The 18,594-nt window shown below is 38.8% G+C and overlaps 1 protein-coding gene across 2 annotated transcripts in view; it reads left to right on the top strand.

Moving 5' to 3' along the window:
* The window catches only part of atp1a3b (ATPase Na+/K+ transporting subunit alpha 3b), a 27,597-nt gene extending 9,003 nt beyond the window's left edge, over positions 1-18,594 (top strand). The window contains exons 3-22 of one of the 2 annotated variants that reach the window (XM_051865018.1): positions 5,504-5,620; positions 5,707-5,766; positions 6,901-7,104; positions 7,210-7,323; positions 7,409-7,543; positions 7,629-7,746; positions 7,831-8,099; positions 8,686-8,884; positions 8,985-9,229; positions 9,581-9,773; positions 12,357-12,669; positions 13,023-13,173; positions 13,293-13,461; positions 13,546-13,700; positions 13,880-14,003; positions 14,505-14,650; positions 14,757-14,887; positions 14,971-15,072; positions 16,870-16,961; positions 17,189-18,594. In XM_051865018.1, the coding sequence (XP_051720978.1) occupies positions 5,504-5,620; positions 5,707-5,766; positions 6,901-7,104; positions 7,210-7,323; positions 7,409-7,543; positions 7,629-7,746; positions 7,831-8,099; positions 8,686-8,884; positions 8,985-9,229; positions 9,581-9,773; positions 12,357-12,669; positions 13,023-13,173; positions 13,293-13,461; positions 13,546-13,700; positions 13,880-14,003; positions 14,505-14,650; positions 14,757-14,887; positions 14,971-15,072; positions 16,870-16,961; positions 17,189-17,217 (3,066 nt within the window). In that variant the 3' untranslated portion in view covers positions 17,218-18,594. Of the gene's footprint in view, positions 1-5,503; positions 5,621-5,706; positions 5,767-6,900; positions 7,105-7,209; positions 7,324-7,408; positions 7,544-7,628; positions 8,100-8,685; positions 8,885-8,984; positions 9,230-9,580; positions 9,774-12,356; positions 12,670-13,022; positions 13,174-13,292; positions 13,462-13,545; positions 13,701-13,879; positions 14,004-14,504; positions 14,651-14,756; positions 14,888-14,970; positions 15,073-16,869; positions 16,962-17,188 lie in introns of both variants that reach the window. The other variant, XM_051865017.1, reaches the window with a different exon arrangement.

The raw sequence follows: 18,594 nt of genomic DNA, 5'->3' as shown, positions 1-18,594 counted from the left end.
AGGACAAGATGATACACAGACCCTGGAGAATCAGTGTGCTTTTCACACTTCTATAAACACAAACATTCATGAAGGCTGCAGTCCCCTGGCAATCTGTAGCAGAGATTTGCTCTTCCTAAAGGGAAGGTTTGCTTTGCTTATTTGCAGACTAGCTTACATTGACATCATCACAAAGTCAAACTCAGTGAAGAACAAGTGGCTTTTTACAAAAGATTTCAAGCCCCTTGTTCATCTTGACTAATATGACTCCCTGTTTGAAGACAGTTTTGATATTTGCTGAGTTGGTCTGACAAAAATAAAAAAGTTGCCTGGAGAGATTCTTAATTTTTGTCTCTTTTACTCCAGTGCTTCTCTTTTTTTTAAAATTACAATTTAACATATTTTAGAGTAAATTAAGTGAAATATCTTTATTTTAGTTGTTTTACCATATTTTAGTGTTTTGTCTAAGTTTGAGTCATTTTAAGTCGTCTTGAAGCCCCCTTGGAAGTTTGCTGAGACCCCCTGTGGCATCGGCCCCCTGATTGAGAACCACTGTTTTAGTCCATGTTCATTAGCATTGAGGCCAATATCTTATACTATTGTACTTGGCAAAATTAACTTTTACCAGATAAACAAATTTAAAATTTGCAGTCCTTCTCCTCTAGAAAAATGGACCAAAAATATTGATGACTCATCCAGCACTGCAGAGATTTTGGCCCAATCAGGTTCTATATAGAATAAATGGATCTCAACCTTTTTGACTTCAAGCCCCCCCCATTGTCCAACAATACTTATTTAAAGGCCCCCCACTCACAATTTATACCCCATCTAATATTTTAGAGCTTAACATAACTACAAAGATTTATATCAATTATGAAAATAACCAAATAGCAAGAAATATCCTGATTTTTTGTTGTTTTTGTTTCTTATTTTAATGCTTGTTTTGTCTTATTTTAAATAATTGAGTCATCTTGAGGCCCCTTTGGAAGTTTGTTGATGCTCCCTGCTAGCCCCCGGCCCCCTGGTTGAGAACTACTAGTCTAGAATGAGAATGTCCCAATTAAATGATAAAAATCACCTGCAACAATAGAAAATATGAAAGGGGAAAAAAATATTTTGTGTTCCACTCAGAACTTTTTATAATTCAGTGTTTTCTCTCTTTTGTAAAGTCTCAGTCACTCAGTCCAAACTTATGTAGGACATACAAGTCCCTGGGCTCAACAACCACACACTTTGTGTGTCTTTCTCTTTAGAATGTGATGCACACATGCAGACTGAATAAGTCCTTCAGTTTCAAGAGCATCAATAATTTGTGACAAGAGTTCAGAGGACAGACCTCAGCACCAGAGACTGTGTGTGTGTGTGTGTGTGTGTGTGTGTGTGTGTGTGTGTGTGTGTGTGTGTGTGTGTGTGTGTTCTGACTCAGTAGAAACGTCAGTGTGCTGGCATGTAATTCCAGCCCATCGGCTCTGGTTCTCTCTCAGAGCAGTACTGTATGTTTTTCTCCACAAGGAATACGCAGTCAGTAACATTACCACAAGAGCACAATTATATCTCATCAGGAATTAGATAACCACTGTTACCGCTTGACACACACTTAAGACTTCTACTGTAAACCATACTGTAATTTAAATCACTTAAATGTAGCCTATTCAATAAAAAATAACTTCCAGATTGAAGAGTTTTCATGAGCAATTCAAATTCTAAGATGAAGTAACTTGTACATCTTCTAACAACATTTATCTCATTGGAAAAGTTACAACATTTATTATAAACAACATTTTAAGACATTTTTATTTTTATTTTTTCAGTGCATCTTCCATTAGCAGGTGTGGTAAAAAGTTAGTTTTGGACCCTGATCTTCCTCATTTTCTCAGACTCTGTTGTCCGACAGTGAATCTCTCAACATGAGCTTTACTCAAAGTAAATATTATTCTGATATTTTTTCAAAATTGCATCAGGCTTGTCTGTGAGAGAACGAGAGCGCTCTTCTCCTGTTTCCTCTGTTCTTGTGCCGCAGTGCAGGTATCATTGCAGATGTACATTGCGCACACACGCTTACACACACACACACACACACATTGGGTTTTCATGTTTTATGGGGAATTTCCATAGACATAATGATTTTTATACTGTACAAACTGTATATTATATCCCCTAACCCTAACCCTACCCATCAGAGAAAACATTCTGCATTTTTACATTTTCAAAAAAAATCATTTTATTTGATTTATAAGCTGTTTTCCTAATGAAGAAAAAAAAAGGTAAAAAATTACATGCATTACTATCCTTTTGGGGACATTTAGTCCCCATAATATAGGGAATACCAGGTACAAACACATAAAAAATACACACATACCATAAAAACATAAAAGCATAAAAGTATAACATATTATATTGTATACTCTATTTTTCTGTTTGTTTGGGGTTTTTTTTTTTTTTTTTGGCTTTTGAATCTATTTTCCTCTGTCCACCACTCTCATTCTGGTTTTTCCAACTCTCAACTCTCTCATCGTTTCTTTTGTTCTTTGTGTGTGTATTCAGCTGTTTTCAATTTTCTAGTAATGAAAGATGACATTTGCAGTGTTTCCATGTGTATGTCGTCAGCTTTCACACTTTTAGCCACTATTACAAAGCCAAATTCAGAAAACAAAAACCAAATATAGATGCTTATATAGTGACGAGATGTTTCGTCTGTAAGATCGGTGTGAGCTGATAGGGGTGATCCTCACTTTCTATTCACTTAATTATTTAGTGGTGTCATCTACCACACACACACTCGCTTTTGTCATAGGATCTGTGGCGCTGTTGTGTGTGCTGTGCAGGCTGGTTAGAAGGTCACCGTGTGTGTGTGTGTGTGTCCGGTTGCTTTTGGGCAGGTGGTGTCGTGCTGAGAGTCATCACACATTAAGTGCAGCCGCTGACGGCGACAAGCTCTCACACTGAGAGAGCAGCAGGTCAATATCTAATTACCACACAGGAAGTGGCAAATTTTCTTTTTTCTTTCTGGTAATCTCTATCTCTTTGGATATCTCTCTTAGTCCGCCAGCTTTCTGTCAGTCCCCACCCCCGCATGTTCCTCTCTCTTTCCATCTGTCCCCTGTTCTGTTTCTTTTCTTTATCTATCCATCTTCTTCTCTCACGTTCTCATTCTTTTTTAATAGGTATCACCTGGCTGCATGCGCGAGTCTGCGCCTTTCAGTCTAAACCAGGCATATCAGCTGACCATAAAAATGCAGATAAAAACCTCAGTCAAATTTCGTGCTTTGTTTTGGCTGTGTTTTAAGTTACTGTTTGCATTTGCAAATTTAATCAAAAGAGATAGGTCTGGTTCGGATTGCTCTTAAGACACCTCGTACATAAGGCTCAATAGTAAGGATAGTTTCTGATTGTCCTGAATTTTTGGTATTTCCGTGGCAATATTTTGGCAAAACAAAAATGAAAAAATAATACATTTTTGAATAAATAAATATTAAATAAAAATCAATAAATTGTTGGATTAATGGTAATTAAAAAAAAAATTGTTTTATTTTTTACAAAATTTATTTATTATGTAAATTTATATATTATGTAAAATAAGGTAAGAAATAAGGTAAAAAAAATACTGTTATATATTTATGAGTTATAATAAATTATCATTATTATTATATATTAAATATATTAATACTTTTAAATGTATTAATATATTTTATTAAACATTTTTTCTTTACAAAAAAATACAATTTTAATTGCAATAGTTTTTAGATTTAACAAATATATATATATATATATTTATATTTACAGGGTCTAAATTTAACACTCGACAAGCGCCAAATGCGAGTAAAAATCGGTGTTGACGAGTGAATGAAACAGTGTCAGTCGCCAATTGACCAGTAACAGTTTTTTTGAATTCTAACAATACAATGTTGTGACAACATCAGAAGCAAGCACCCTTCTGAAGCCTAAAATTGACAAATGGGACACCCTACGGTCTCGTGGACTTAACGGACACGCACACGCGACAGCCATTGTAAGTCCACAAGACCGAAAGTGCATAGAAATGTGCCAATTGGGACAGGGCCTCCGACAGCGTGCGAAGTTGAGCTCTCTCTCATGCCTGCTTGCACTTCAGTGGACAAATTCACTCAAAATTATGTCAAAAAACGCCTGTCTCGGCGAGTATCCTAGTAAACATATGCCTTAAGTGAACGCAAACACAGATGCGTGTGTGCATTCGGTCTTAAAGTGACAGCATCCTAATTGTCCTGCTACTGTCTGCGTTTTTAATGGTAACCAAACAACAAAGGACAATCTAAAATTTTGTTGTCATAACTACCTGTTTTTGTGTCATGGCTGGTAGAAAATATGTATATTTAATTTTATTAATTATTTAAAAATGTAATATAACACTTGATATTTTTATATTTTTAATTTGCACAGGTATATTATTTAGTTTTGATCATAATTAATGAATTGGCCTTGTTCTTTTCATACATTGACCAGCAGGGGGCTCTACTTATCCAGAACATTATGTGAGAGTTCCTGATACACAGGGTCTTGCCTCAGTAATTTCCTGGAAGGGAATTCACTCTTCACATATCGACAGTGCTACAAGAATAGTACTTTATTCCCTGGAGGAAGGCATGTTGGTTGATCTGGAAGCTCAGTATTGATCAGCCTGTGTGGCAGATGATACACAGTCTCCTGCTGTAATGCTGAGTGTCCCACTAAAATAGCACCACCTGAGAGTCTCACGGGAGCCATCTTGGCCCTGCTGGGTTAATTCTGTGCTGCAGTCTTCCGGTATGATAGGATTACACATTCAGCCAATAGAAACAGAGGATTTACAGAAGGAATTAAATAATGATAGTACACTGAAATCTGGTCATGACAAAATAATTATCTTGAGGTTAAATAATTTTTATTGGATAAAAATAAACAGCATGTTACAGGAAAACAGAACTAGAATATTGTACTTCTTCAAAAGTCTAAAATTTGATCTCTGACTTAATTTAGATGAACAAAGGGTAAAGAATTTGATTTAAGTTGTTTTGATGCTCTTGAACTCACTGAACTGCGTTTGCGTGCAAGTTTCACTTCACGTTTTAGACTTTCATGTCACTGTGATCTGAAACAGACTAATCAGAGTGTCTTTGATGAAAGAGTCGTGTCTCTGTGTGATGCCACACTGTTAATGTGAACGACAGGAAGGAGGAAAGATCTGTATTCTTTCAGCAAATTAAATTAGCTTTATTTTTTACCACTTTGATGTTACCACACAATGAAGAGAGCAAGAGGGACGTTTGTTTAGTCACATCTCATGATCCACCATCTACCAGATCAATATTCAAACCGAAATCAATGTCAGTTCAGAGTAAATTATTTGAAATTATCTTCATTATGATCTTACATTGGTGGTGTTGTCATTATTACTGAACCACAGCAGACAGAGAATAAACTCTGTTTCTGTGATGGATTAAAAATAGATTGTCTGTTTAGTTAATTAACTGATTTTTCTCTCTCTCCTCTATCATTTTTGTTTTAGTATGGACGATCGGATAGCTACCGCGTGGCCACCACGCAAGATAAAGATGAGAAAAGTTCTCCAAAGAAGAAAAAGGGAGTAAAAGATCTTGATGATCTGAAGAAAGAAGTTCCCCTGGTAAGAATCTCACTAGAATAGAAGCATATTTATAATCGTTTTGCCTTTTTATTTTGTTAAATGTTCCTTTTTAACTTCCATTTCAGACAGAACACAAGATGTCAGTTGAGGAAGTATGCCGGAAATTTCAGACAGACATTGTTCAGGTAAAATTGTACATTATTTAGTGTTTACTAAAAAACAGGTTTCCATGTTTGCCAAATTCCACCCATTATAATTATAAAGCCAATGTGTTTAATTGATGTTAAAATATTATAATAGTGCAGAAAATACTCACTTGAGTTTAAGTTTATGAACACATCATTTGTCTGGGGAATGACTGTTGTGATGCACTTCTCTTTATTGACCACTAGGGAGCACCATACTCTGCATAAGACATTGGTTCTCAAACTTTTTGCATCCCATGTAGGATACCTCTGGTACTTCTGCTGTAGTCAAGTCAAATTACCTTTATTTATATAGCGCTTTATACAATATGGATTGTTTCAAAGCAGCTTTACAGGGATAAACAGTTAAATAATGATTCAATTATTCAAACAGAGTTCAGTTCTGCTGTAAAGCAGCTCTTAAATTGAAAATTGTGACATTGTTCAGCTGAGGTCAGTTCAGTGTTGATTCAGTTCTGTTTAATAACTCTATAAAGATTATCAGTGTAATGATGTCAGAGCTCCTTGTTTTCAAACTTTTTAATTAACAGAAACTAGAAGTGTTAGTAGATGACACTTGATGATTCATGACGTTTAATTAATTGTATGTTCTTCGATAAAAACAACAGATGTTGATGGAAAAATAAAATAAGAAATAAGATGTCAATTTTCACATTTTAGAATTTTAAGTTAGACCTTTTAAAATAAGTATTTCTTTCTTTATTTATTAAATATTAATTGATATATTTTAAATAATTAAACAAACAAATATAATAGCACTTAAAATGAATTTTAAATGTATGAACATGTTGTGCTGCACATCTCGTTATTGACCACTAGGGAGCGCCATACTCTTTATAATACATTGTTGTTTATTTATTTATTTTTTTTATTTTTTTAATAAATATACAAATAAAGTTTGATTTTAAATAATTTCAAGTCATCTTGTCGTCTTTTTCTGAGGCCCCAGCCCCCTGGTTGACAACCTTTAATATAACAGACCCTTAGTAGTACACAACATATATAATATATTTACACTGTGAGTACTTAAAATAAAACCGAATGTGTATTAATAGTAACTTTTGCTAATGATTAATTTTGACAATGATCTCTCTCTTTCTCTCTCTGCAAAAGGGTTTAACTAATGCAAAGGCCAGAGATTTTCTGTTGCGAGACGGGCCAAATGCTCTGACCCCTCCACCCACAACACCTGAGTGGATTAAATTCTGTCGTCAGCTGTTTGGTGGTTTCTCCATCTTGCTGTGGACCGGAGCCATTCTCTGCTTTCTGGCCTATGCTATTCAGGCTGCCACCGAAGACGAGCCGGCTGGAGATAATGTGTGTATATATCACATGCGAGCATCCTGCCACATATGCTTTTCAGTGAATCTGCATTAAATATGAATATGATAACTAAATGTGTCTTCTCTGGTCCCCTCTCAGTTGTATCTGGGAATCGTGCTGTCTGCTGTGGTCATCATTACTGGCTGCTTCTCCTACTTCCAGGAGGCAAAGAGCTCCAAGATCATGGAGTCCTTTAAAAACATGGTGCCACAGGTACTGACAACATTCCATGCAAAAATTAAAAGACACAGAAACACAAAGAAACAGTGAATAGAATTGACACTCTTTCTGTCTACAGCAAGCGTTAGTGATTCGTGAAGGAGAGAAGATGCAGATCAATGCTGAGGAAGTGGTAGCAGGCGACCTGGTGGAGGTCAAAGGTGGAGACCGAATCCCAGCTGACCTCAGAATCGTCTCTTCTCATGGCTGCAAGGTACGTGGTTTATAAACCTCAGTCGTTTGTCAAGAATCTGTGAAACCTGTGGTGGACAATTGTGTGTCTTTGGCATCATACATAGGTGGATAACTCCTCCCTCACCGGCGAATCAGAACCTCAGACAAGATCACCTGACTGCACTCATGACAACCCTCTGGAAACCCGCAACATCGCTTTCTTCTCCACTAACTGTGTGGAAGGTGAGGGATTTACTACAGTGTTGAATTGGTTTATCTACATAAAAGTCAAGTTCAGAAGCGTGACTTTTTCTGTTTCACTGTTAGGCACTGCTCGTGGTATTGTGGTCTGCACTGGTGACCGCACCGTGATGGGCCGCATTGCTACGCTGACCTCAGGACTGGAGACAGGGAAAACCCCCATCGCCAAGGAGATTGAGCACTTTATTCACATCATCACAGGCGTGGCTGTCTTCCTGGGACTGTCTTTCTTCGTTCTGTCAATCATTTTGGGATACTCCTGGCTGGAGGCTGTCATTTTCCTCATCGGAATCATTGTCGCTAATGTGCCTGAGGGTCTGCTGGCTACTGTCACTGTGAGCACGTTCAGTCATCTAAGCATTTGAATACTGTTTAGAAGGGTTGGGAGCCAAGAATCAAAAAATACAGTGCAACCAATGTAGTCCGATTCCAAAGTGAATGAATCTTATGAACCTGTTCTTTATTGTTCATCAAAAACACTCAGCATGACCAGGTTGTACAATTCCTTAACAAATTACTCTTATAAACCTTTTTAGTGAATCAAACAAGTAAAGTCCGATTCCCGAGCAAATGACTCAGGTTCTTTTTAGTTCATCAAAACACCCAATGGATTTATAATAGTGCTGTCAATAGATTAAAAATTTTAATCGCGATTAATCACACCGTTTTGTGCAATTAAACGCGTACTTATCGTGAAATTAAGCATACATAATTTATCTTAACACATTTATTTTGTCATCATTTGCTATATCCAGCATAAATTCATAATCATTTGGCAATTTTTTTTTTTCTTCCAAATATTCCTTTCTCAAATTGGTTGATGGAACATTAAGGAACTGAACGATTTAAACAAATTGAAACACATTTTAAAATCCTTGATGTAATTGAATAATTGTCTCTCTAATGTCTCTTTAATCTCAGGTGTGTCTCACTCTGACGGCTAAGCGTATGGCTAAGAAGAACTGCCTGGTTAAGAATCTGGAAGCTGTAGAGACACTAGGATCCACTTCAACTATCTGCTCGGACAAGACTGGAACACTGACCCAGAATCGAATGACTGTCGCACACATGTGGTTTGACAACCAGATCCATGAAGCCGATACCACTGAAGATCAGTCTGGTTTGTTCCTTTCTTCTTATGCAGAGATCAGTGATGATTTTGTCTTTCCCACTTGACACCAATTTTTCTCTCCAGAGTCTAAGTTGGTTTCTCTCTGCAGGTGCTTCTTTCGATAAGAGCTCCGTGACATGGGTGTCTCTGGCCCGTGTGGCGGCACTGTGTAACAGGGCTCAGTTTAAGGCAGGACAAGATACTTTGCCCATCCTAAAGAGGGACGTGGCGGGTGATGCTTCTGAGTCTGCCTTGCTTAAGTGTATCGAGCTGTCTTGTGGCTCAGTCAGGATGATGAGAGATAGGAACAAGAAAGTAGCCGAAATCCCATTCAACTCTACCAACAAATATCAGGTTTGTCATCAATTGTTGATTTTCAAAATAAATATGCCATTTGAACTTCTCTGGTCTATTAAACTTGCCATTGTGTACTGAAAATATTGTCATCTTTATGAAAATATTTAAAATATTGTTGGTTCCTATAAATCTGCTAAATTACTGAACGTAAATGCTGAATCACTTTATTTGAGTCAAGTGTGGATAATAAAGTGTCTGGAGCAGCTCTGCAGCATGTCAAAAATAAAATAATTGGTGTAATTGTGAGCTTAGTCATGTAACCCTAAAACTGAAAGTACCAGATATGAAAACAGTGACTAGCATTACCATCAACAATTTCCTCTTATCCATCTTTCCATATTTCCCCAGCTGTCCATCCATGAGACAGAAGACCCCAACGATAACCGCTACCTGTTGGTGATGAAGGGGGCACCAGAGCGCATCCTAGATCGTTGTTCCACCATAATGCTGCAGGGTAAAGAGCAGCCCATGGATGAGGAGATGAAGGAGGCCTTCCAAAATGCTTACCTGGAGCTTGGAGGACTTGGGGAGAGAGTGCTGGGTGCGTAATATATGGTATCATTACACAGCACTCTGGAATACTCAATTCTGATTGGTCAATCACAGCATTGTAGGTCAAATATTTTGCTTAATGCCTGCTAAACTGTATAATTGATCGTTGTTCAGTTTCTACACTGATAGCTTTGAAAGGTTTCTTTCTTTATTAAAATTTTTCTTTCATTTTACTTTTTTATTTGGTTAGTGGTTATGTAATAGTCAGCAAGGTACGAGGAAGATGATGATAAGGAATACAATTCAAATGCTAAGTTTAATAACAATCCAACAGGAAAGATACAAACAAGTGCTAATGAACACCAGACAAACACTGAGTGAAGGTGAGGAATTTAAATACACATAGTGATTAACTAAATGACGAACAGCTGTGATGAAGATTAGTGTCCATGGAAACTGATGAGTGGCGGAAAACTCAAACAATGGAACACATGTGACTGATAAAAACCAACTAAAAGTCCATGAAGATGAAAGTAAGAATAAACAGAACTGAATGAGTGTGACAGACACACTCATTCAGTTGCGCCTTCCCCCCCCCCCCGGAAGGCGCAACCTCTCAGCATGGAGAGGAGAAGGTGAATGTGGGCGAAGGGATGGTGACAGGAGCAGGCGAAGGGATGGTGGTAGTTGGCAGCGGATGGATAGTGACAGGAGGATGAAGAAACCCTGGCACCGAAGATGGATGATGTCCACATACACAGACCCAGAGCATAGCAGGGATGACAGCCCAAGGTGGAGTCCAGGGAGGGAGGAGCCCAGATGTTGCGGTGGCTAACGACTTCCTGGTGACGACCGACGGAGGCGAAGCCGATGGATTCCAAGGCACAGACGGAGAGCTGATGGACTTGAGCAGCATCGCTGGCTCTGGAGATCTCAGCGATGTCGCGGAACATCGAATGTCGGAGGTGGTGCCAGAGTACCCAAGGGCTGAGATGGAGCCGGTGTGACTGAGGACAGAGGCGACGCCGAAGGGAAGGAGGAAACCGCTGCAGCCGTAGGGGTGGAGGGACGGAGTGCAGTGGATGGCCCGCAAGTCCGTGGCAGAAGTGGTGTGACGACTGACCAAGGAGGAGCCGGCAGGGACGAGGGAACCCGGTGGAGCCACAAATCTGAGGGTCTCCAGTGGAGCCAAAGGTGCAAGGAACCAAGACGGAGCTGACAGGCCGAGATGGAGTGAAGAGATCCGAGGCCGGAGGCGGAGCCGCAGGATCCTCTTGCACTGATGCTGTTGGTGGTAACACGACCTGTGGCTCGGCGTCATAGCAGGGCTTCCACGGAGACGGTGTAGGGCTGTAAACATCCGGCAGTGGCAGGACTGGAGGACTGGCTGAGCTTCGCGGTGATGGCGGCAACAGAAATCTTGACAGAATAACGGTAAATATTACACCGTCCATGCAGGTCGATGAAAATAAGTCATAGTTTATGGTGCTGTTTAGAAACAGCGTTGATGGTACCTGGTGGGATGGGGTGGGAGTCGCTAGCTCCTCACTAAAGTTTTCAGCTAGTCCTCATTGTCTATACTCACTACTCCCTCGTCCGCTGGTGTTGCGGGCTCACACCCCTGGTCAGACTTATGATGGAGCTCCACTTCCGGGGCGAGGGTCAGCTCTGTCCTCTTCTCCTCATGCTCTAGCTGACGTGTCGCGGTGGGTGGTAGCTCTCCGTCTGCAGGGGCTCACACGAATTCTCAAAGGTGGAGTGTTGGGCTCTGCGTCTGGCTGTGTACTGGATTGGGGACAGACTCTCTCCAGACACCTGATGATGGCTTCCCTACAGTCAAGTTCTGAGGTGTCTGGGAGGTCTACAGGGTGGTGGTAGTGATTTGAGGGTCTCGTCGTCGTAGCGGCAGGTGATGGCAAGACGACAGAATTGTTCAGTATAACTGAAGAAATCATGCGGCAGATTTTTGCAGCATATTCCATATTTTGGTCCAGTCTTCTGTCAGCAAGGCACCAGGAAGAAGTAGATGAGATGATCAGGAATAAAGTTCAAATACTGAGTTTAATAACAATCCAACAGGCAAGAATACAAACAAGTGCTAACACAAACGAGCTCAGACAAACACTGAGTGAAGATGAGGAACTTAAATACACATGGTGATTAACTAAATGATGAACAGCTGTGATGAAGATTAGCGTCCATGGAAACTGATAAGTGGCAGAAAACTCAAACAAAGGAACACATGTGACTGATAAAAACCAACTAAAAGTCCATGAAGTTGAAAGTAAGAATAAACACAACTGAATGAGTAATAAGGAGGATAATGTACAGATAATTGTATGGTTATATAAAATAACCGCCTTAAAATTGAGTGGCTAAGTAATAAGGAGGATAATATACAGATAATTATATGATTATATAAAATAACCACCTTAAAATTGAGTATATATAAAATTTATTATATCAAAGTATATACACTCCTGGTCAAAAATGTGAAAAAATATAGATTTTTTGCCATCAGAGAAATAAATAAAATATGTTAAAATAGAAAACAATATTACTGTTTTTATTGTATTGCTTATTATAGTATATAATAATTAAAAATGAGTAAACTTGCCTCCTTTGCCTCCAGGATTCTGCCATGTCTTAATGCCCGAGGACCAGTACCCAAAAGGCTTTGCCTTTGATGCAGATGATGTGAATTTCCAGACAGACAATCTTTGCTTTGTGGGACTGATGTCAATGATTGACCCGCCCCGCGCTGCCGTGCCCGATGCCGTGGGAAAGTGCCGTTCTGCGGGAATCAAGGTCATCATGGTGACAGGAGATCACCCCATCACTGCCAAGGCCATCGCCAAGGGTGTGGGCATCATCTCAGAGGGTAATGAGACTGTGGAAGACATCGCTGCCCGTCTCAACATCCCCGTCAGTCAGGTCAATCCCAGGTAAAGCAGGGATCAACACTGTAAATGCACACAGCCCCTCAACATGCATTAAAGGTGTGGTCACATTAGTGGAATTTTGTTAGCAAAAAAGGATCTGTTTTGATGGGTGAAGCACAGCTTACACAGAAGTCATTTGAAAACCAAGCAGCTTCCTGTTGGTCAACGTGGCAAATTTTCATGGCCAATTTGAAGCAGTTGCGAAATCTGTGTGGGCATATCTCACCCTTATGCAAAATTCCTGATCAAATAGATTACTATTGAAATGAAAAAAATTTGCAGCACGTGACTGCACCTTTAATAAGTTATAAACACATAGTAGTGTATTTATATGTGTTATTTTGTTTGTGTTTTAGGGATGCCAAAGCTTGTGTGATTCATGGAACAGATCTGAAGGACTATTCTCAGGAGCAAATAGATGACGTTCTGCGGAACCACACTGAGATTGTGTTTGCCAGGACGTCTCCTCAGCAAAAACTCATCATTGTAGAGGGTTGCCAGCGACAGGTAAATGCATATCCTATCATTCAATACGGTTTGTGATCTTTTGTCATTTCAATCATCATGTCCTGATTTTACCTTCCTTTCTTTCCCTTTTCTCCTCTGTTTCTTTTTCTGTCACTCAGGGGGCCATTGTGGCTGTAACAGGCGATGGTGTGAATGATTCTCCAGCCCTGAAAAAGGCTGATATTGGTGTCGCTATGGGCATTTCAGGGTCTGATGTGTCTAAACAAGCCGCTGACATGATTCTGTTAGATGACAACTTTGCCTCAATTGTTACTGGAGTAGAAGAAGGTAAGACAATAAGGAGACTAGTGAATTGGAGTGCATGGAAGGACAGGACTGATGTTGTCAAACAATCCTTTTATCCCCTTGCAGGCCGACTCATCTTTGATAATTTGAAGAAATCCATTGCGTACACCCTGACCAGCAACATCCCTGAGATCACCCCCTTCCTGTTCTTCATTATTGTCAATATCCCTCTGCCGCTGGGCACCATCACCATCCTCTGTATTGACCTGGGAACTGACATGGTAAGCACTTCAAATAATTGTAAAAAATGCATTGACATAAGTATATACACATGCATAGGAAAAATAATTACCTACTCTCACACTCGACATTCAGCTTTCTTACTCACACCCATATACAAACAAACATGAATAAAATGTTTAGCCATACACAAAAATCTACTTTCTCTCTACCTCCATAGGTACCTGCTATTTCTTTAGCTTATGAGGCTGCTGAGAGTGACATCATGAAGAGGCAGCCCAGGAACCCTCAGAGAGACAAACTTGTGAACGAGCGTCTCATCAGCATTGCTTACGGACAAATTGGTTAGTCTCGTACTACTTTGAAACTGTAGTTTTTACTAAAGCTTTTACTTTATTTAAAGACCTACAGAACTACAGTCAAGATGCCCTTTTGGAAAAGTAGTCAGCTGTGCTTCAAGCTACTAATATTAGGGTTCCCATGGTCAAGGAAAACCTGGAACTAAAAATTGTGTTTTTTTGTGTAATTGGTAATTAGCAAAAATGTTATACAAGTATATACTAGTGTATATATCAGTTAGGCGATGCAACTTTAAACATGAAGCATTAAACATTTGAACAGATTTATTTACAGATTTACTCATAGTACCAAAAATAAAACTAGAAAATATGATAAACTTGTCTGAAAACAGCAATGAAACAGCATTTAACTATTATATTGTTTTGTAAAATTATTTTAATACATGTTTGTTATTATTACTTTATATTATTTTCTCACAAGAGAAACAAATATTGTGTAGGCATCTGTGCAAAGAAAAGTAAACATATATGTGTATGTGTGTGTAGGTATGATCCAGGCTTTGGGTGGTTTCTTCAGCTACTTTGTGATTTTGGCTGAGAATGGCTTCCTGCCCTCATTGCTGGTGGGTATCAGGCTCAACTGGGATGACCGCTCACTAAATGACCTGGAGGACAGTTACGGACAGCAGTGGGTAGGTATCTTGTGTTTTAACATGTTGTGACGTCATAAGTGTTTAGACGTCGTACAAATCTCAGAGGTCCCTGCATGTAGTAAGATGTTGTGTTCGTGTTTCACAGACATACGAGCAGAGGAAGATTGTTGAGTTCACATGTCACACAGCGTTCTTTGTCAGTATTGTGGTTGTACAATGGGCTGATGTCATCATCTGCAAGACCAGACGCAACTCAGTATTCCAGCAGGGCATGAAGTGAGTCCAGGAAGTGTGTGTGCAGGAAGTGTGTGTTTGTATTCATGAGAACACTTGATGTAACTGTGCTTGTCCTTTTACAGGAATAAGATTCTGATCTTTGGGCTGTTTGAAGAAACAGCTCTCGCCGCATTCCTCTCATACTGCCCGGGCATGGATGTGGCCCTCAGGATGTACCCGCTCAAGTGAGTTTAACACACACACACACACACACACACATGCACAAATTCATACATGAAAATGAATTTTCAAGCTACAAGGACACATCCGATTCTAATTTTCTCCAAAGGAAACAGTTCAAAAGGTTTTATTCAGCAAGGACACAATAAATTAAAAGTGACAGTAAAGGATTTTTAAAAAATCTATTGAAAATAAAAACTATACTTTCTATTCATGAAAGAATCCTGAAAAAAAATGTGTCACAGTTTCCACAAAAATAATAAGCAGCACAACTGTTTTCAACATTAATAATAATAAGAAGAAATGTTTCTTGAGCAAATCAGCATATTAGAATAATTTTTGAAGAATCATGTGACACTGAAGAGTGAAACAAAGGCTGCTGAAAATACAGCTTTGCCATCATAGGAAAAACAGATTCATGACTATTTAGTATCATCAGTGTTCATGTTTTCTGAATACGGGCCATAAAAATGCATAAATGCATAAAATGCAAATAAATGATACAAAAATTAACATTCAATGGAATGATTATGGATTTAATAATAATATTAAAACATATTTTGAATGTAAGATCTTGCTGTGTTAGTCAATATGCCAGTATGATGGAAACTGTTCCTTCAAATATTTGTCTTCATAATTTTTTTAATAATTTCAAATCTTAACAAAATAATCGAATCAGACTGAAACTGATTCAGATTTCATAATTCATTTCTTTAGTAAAGAATCTACTTTAATTATTAGGTCAATAACAAATACACACGTGAAATACACATTTGAAACACATGTTCATATAACATATGACCTTAAAGGGTTAGTTCACCCAAAAATGAAAATTCAGTCATTTATTACTCACCCTCATGTCGTTCCACACCCGTAAGACCTTCGTTCATCTTCAGAACACAAATTAAGATATTTTTGATAAAATCTGATAACTCAGTGAGGCCTGAATTGCCAACAGGTTAATTTCCTAGTGCCCAGAAAGGTACTAAAAACATATTTAAAACAGTTCATGTGACTACAGTGGTTCAACCTTAATGTTATAAAGCGACGAGAATACTTTTTGTGCACCAAAAAAACAAAATAACGACTTTATTCAACAATATCTAGTGATGGGTGATTTCAAAACACTGCTTCATGAAGCTTCAAAGCTTTACGAATCTTTTGTTTCGAATCAGAGCCCGTATCAAACTGCCCAAGTCACGCCCCCCAGTGGTGAACCATTGAAATTTCAAAACACTTATGACGTAACAAAGTCTTGTTTACTGAAACTTTGTCAGTTTGATACATGCTTCGAACCACTGATTCAAAACAAAAGATTCGTAAAGCTTCGAAGCTTCATGAAGCAGCATTTTGAAATCGCCCATCACTAGATATTGTGGAATAAAGTCTTTTTTTTTTTTTTTTGGCACACAAAAAGTATTCTAGTTGCTTCATAACATTAAGGTTGAACCACTGTAGTCACATGAACTGTTTTAAATACGTCTTTAGTAGCTTTCTGGGCATTGAAAGTGTTAATTATCTTGCTGGCAATGTAGGCCTCACTGAGCCATCGGATTTTATAAAAAATATCTTAACTTGTGTTCCGAAGATGAACAAAGGTCTTGCGGCTGTGGAACATGTGGGTGAGTAATTAATGACAGAATTTTCATTTTTGGGTGAACTAACTCTTTAAATTAATGCTACATACTGTATACAAATTTTGAAATTGCACATTCTACTACATGGAGTACTGGTACTGTATATGGTGAAGTATTCTGCCATTTAAAATGGTCTCTCTCCTCATTTGTCTCTCTCATCTCCAGGCCGAGCTGGTGGTTCTGTGCTTTCCCATACAGTTTCTTAATCTTTGTGTATGATGAGGTGCGAAAGCTGCTCCTTCGCCGGAACCCCGGTGGTACGTATTCCTTTGTACCGCCTCAAAGACACACACTCAGAATTACACACTTCTTATGAGTATGTCTTGTATAAAGTCTGGGTCATTAACGATCTTTGTTTGAATCAGGGATACAATAAAACACTATTCAATTACGAATTATGAATAAAAACTCATCATTGCAGATGCGCAAAAACATCGGCATTTCTCAAAAGTGATTCCCGCTCTTTTTCTGTCTTTTTTTGCAGGATGGGTGGAAAGGGAGACATACTATTGATCAACAAATCTTCTTTACTCACATTCCTACATCTTCCATTTTGTTTCACTACTTCTTGTCCCAACCAAGACGCACAACCATCCTCTCCCGCCCTCCTTTCAAAGAGACAGCAGCTTCAAGCCAGTAGCACGTCTCCCCCCAAAGAGGAAACCACAAAGCACCTTCCAGACTCTCGCCCCCCCATTTCCTATAATACTCTTTGCATGTATTTTCACACGGCTGTGTACATAAAGTCTACTATATAACTAAAAATGGCAGCTGCATAATCATTATGTAGATTCGAAAGGAGCTTTTGACGCTAAAAAGGGAGTATGTACGCTCGCCTATTAAAAAGGCCGTCCCTCCTCCAGCCCTTTACATCCATGCCTTTTCCCTCGACCTGTCCTCCAGTCACACACGGATACACAGATCACACAAAACCTTGTTGGATCCCAATGCACACACTAGACTCCGTTTAACATAGTAACTTTCACCATTTTGTTAATACTTTTGCTTCTTAGGACATTTCATGTTCTTTAATCTCTAACGGAGGTGGTTCGGTGGCTTTGAATTTTTATTTCTATTTTTTATTTTCTACTTTAGTTTGATTGATGTTAGCATCCTCTCTCTCTCTCATTGATGTTCGCTCTTTGTCTTTGTTTGTGTGCTTGTTTGACCGCTACAATAACCCCAAATGTTTCAATACACTCTCAAACTCCATGTTTTAGGGAAAATGTAAACAATACAACAACTGATTAAACAAATGAAGACAAATCTTGGAAGATAGAAACACTGAAAAACAGTAAAAAAGATTCTCTTGTGTGTTTTAACTCATTTGACTGAAACACACAGGAAGCAAGTCAGATTCCTATCAGGTTTTGCACAGAAAACTAGTATGATGTTGAACAGCATCTCTGGAATAAAATCCACTGCCGTCACGGACCTAAACACACCAGGTTTTATTGTTTCCCAGTTAAATTTGCTCTTTCGGTACATTAACTGGTGAAGGTAGATTTCAGTGTTTATCTGTCATATCAACTTAAACCATTTGTTCTCACTTGAGAAACAAATTTTATCTAAACTTCAAACTTTATTGTCTAAATCATTTCTGGACCAATCAATTGAGCCTGGTGTGTGTGGGTTCCACCGCTGGTTTATCAGGAGATGCCATCTGTATGAAGCAGTATTGGGTCATGTGGTCTGTATGTGCGTGAGTGTCTGCGTGTGTGTGTGTGTGTGCGTGATGAGGGACAATGAGTGTGCTGCTGCAGTCGGCCATTGGCTGTTCATATGACAGACGTGTGGATGTTGAGACTAAAGACAGAAAGACAAAACTACTGGTAGAATCATGTATATGAAAGGTCAAATCCAATAAAACATCTAGTACATTTAATACTA

This window comes from Ctenopharyngodon idella, chromosome 16, assembly GCF_019924925.1.
Source record: "Ctenopharyngodon idella isolate HZGC_01 chromosome 16, HZGC01, whole genome shotgun sequence".
In the NCBI taxonomy this organism is placed as follows: Eukaryota; Metazoa; Chordata; class Actinopteri; order Cypriniformes; family Xenocyprididae; genus Ctenopharyngodon; species Ctenopharyngodon idella.
The sequence above is the reverse complement of the archived record's forward strand: the minus strand, read 5'-3'. Positions and strand labels throughout refer to the sequence as shown.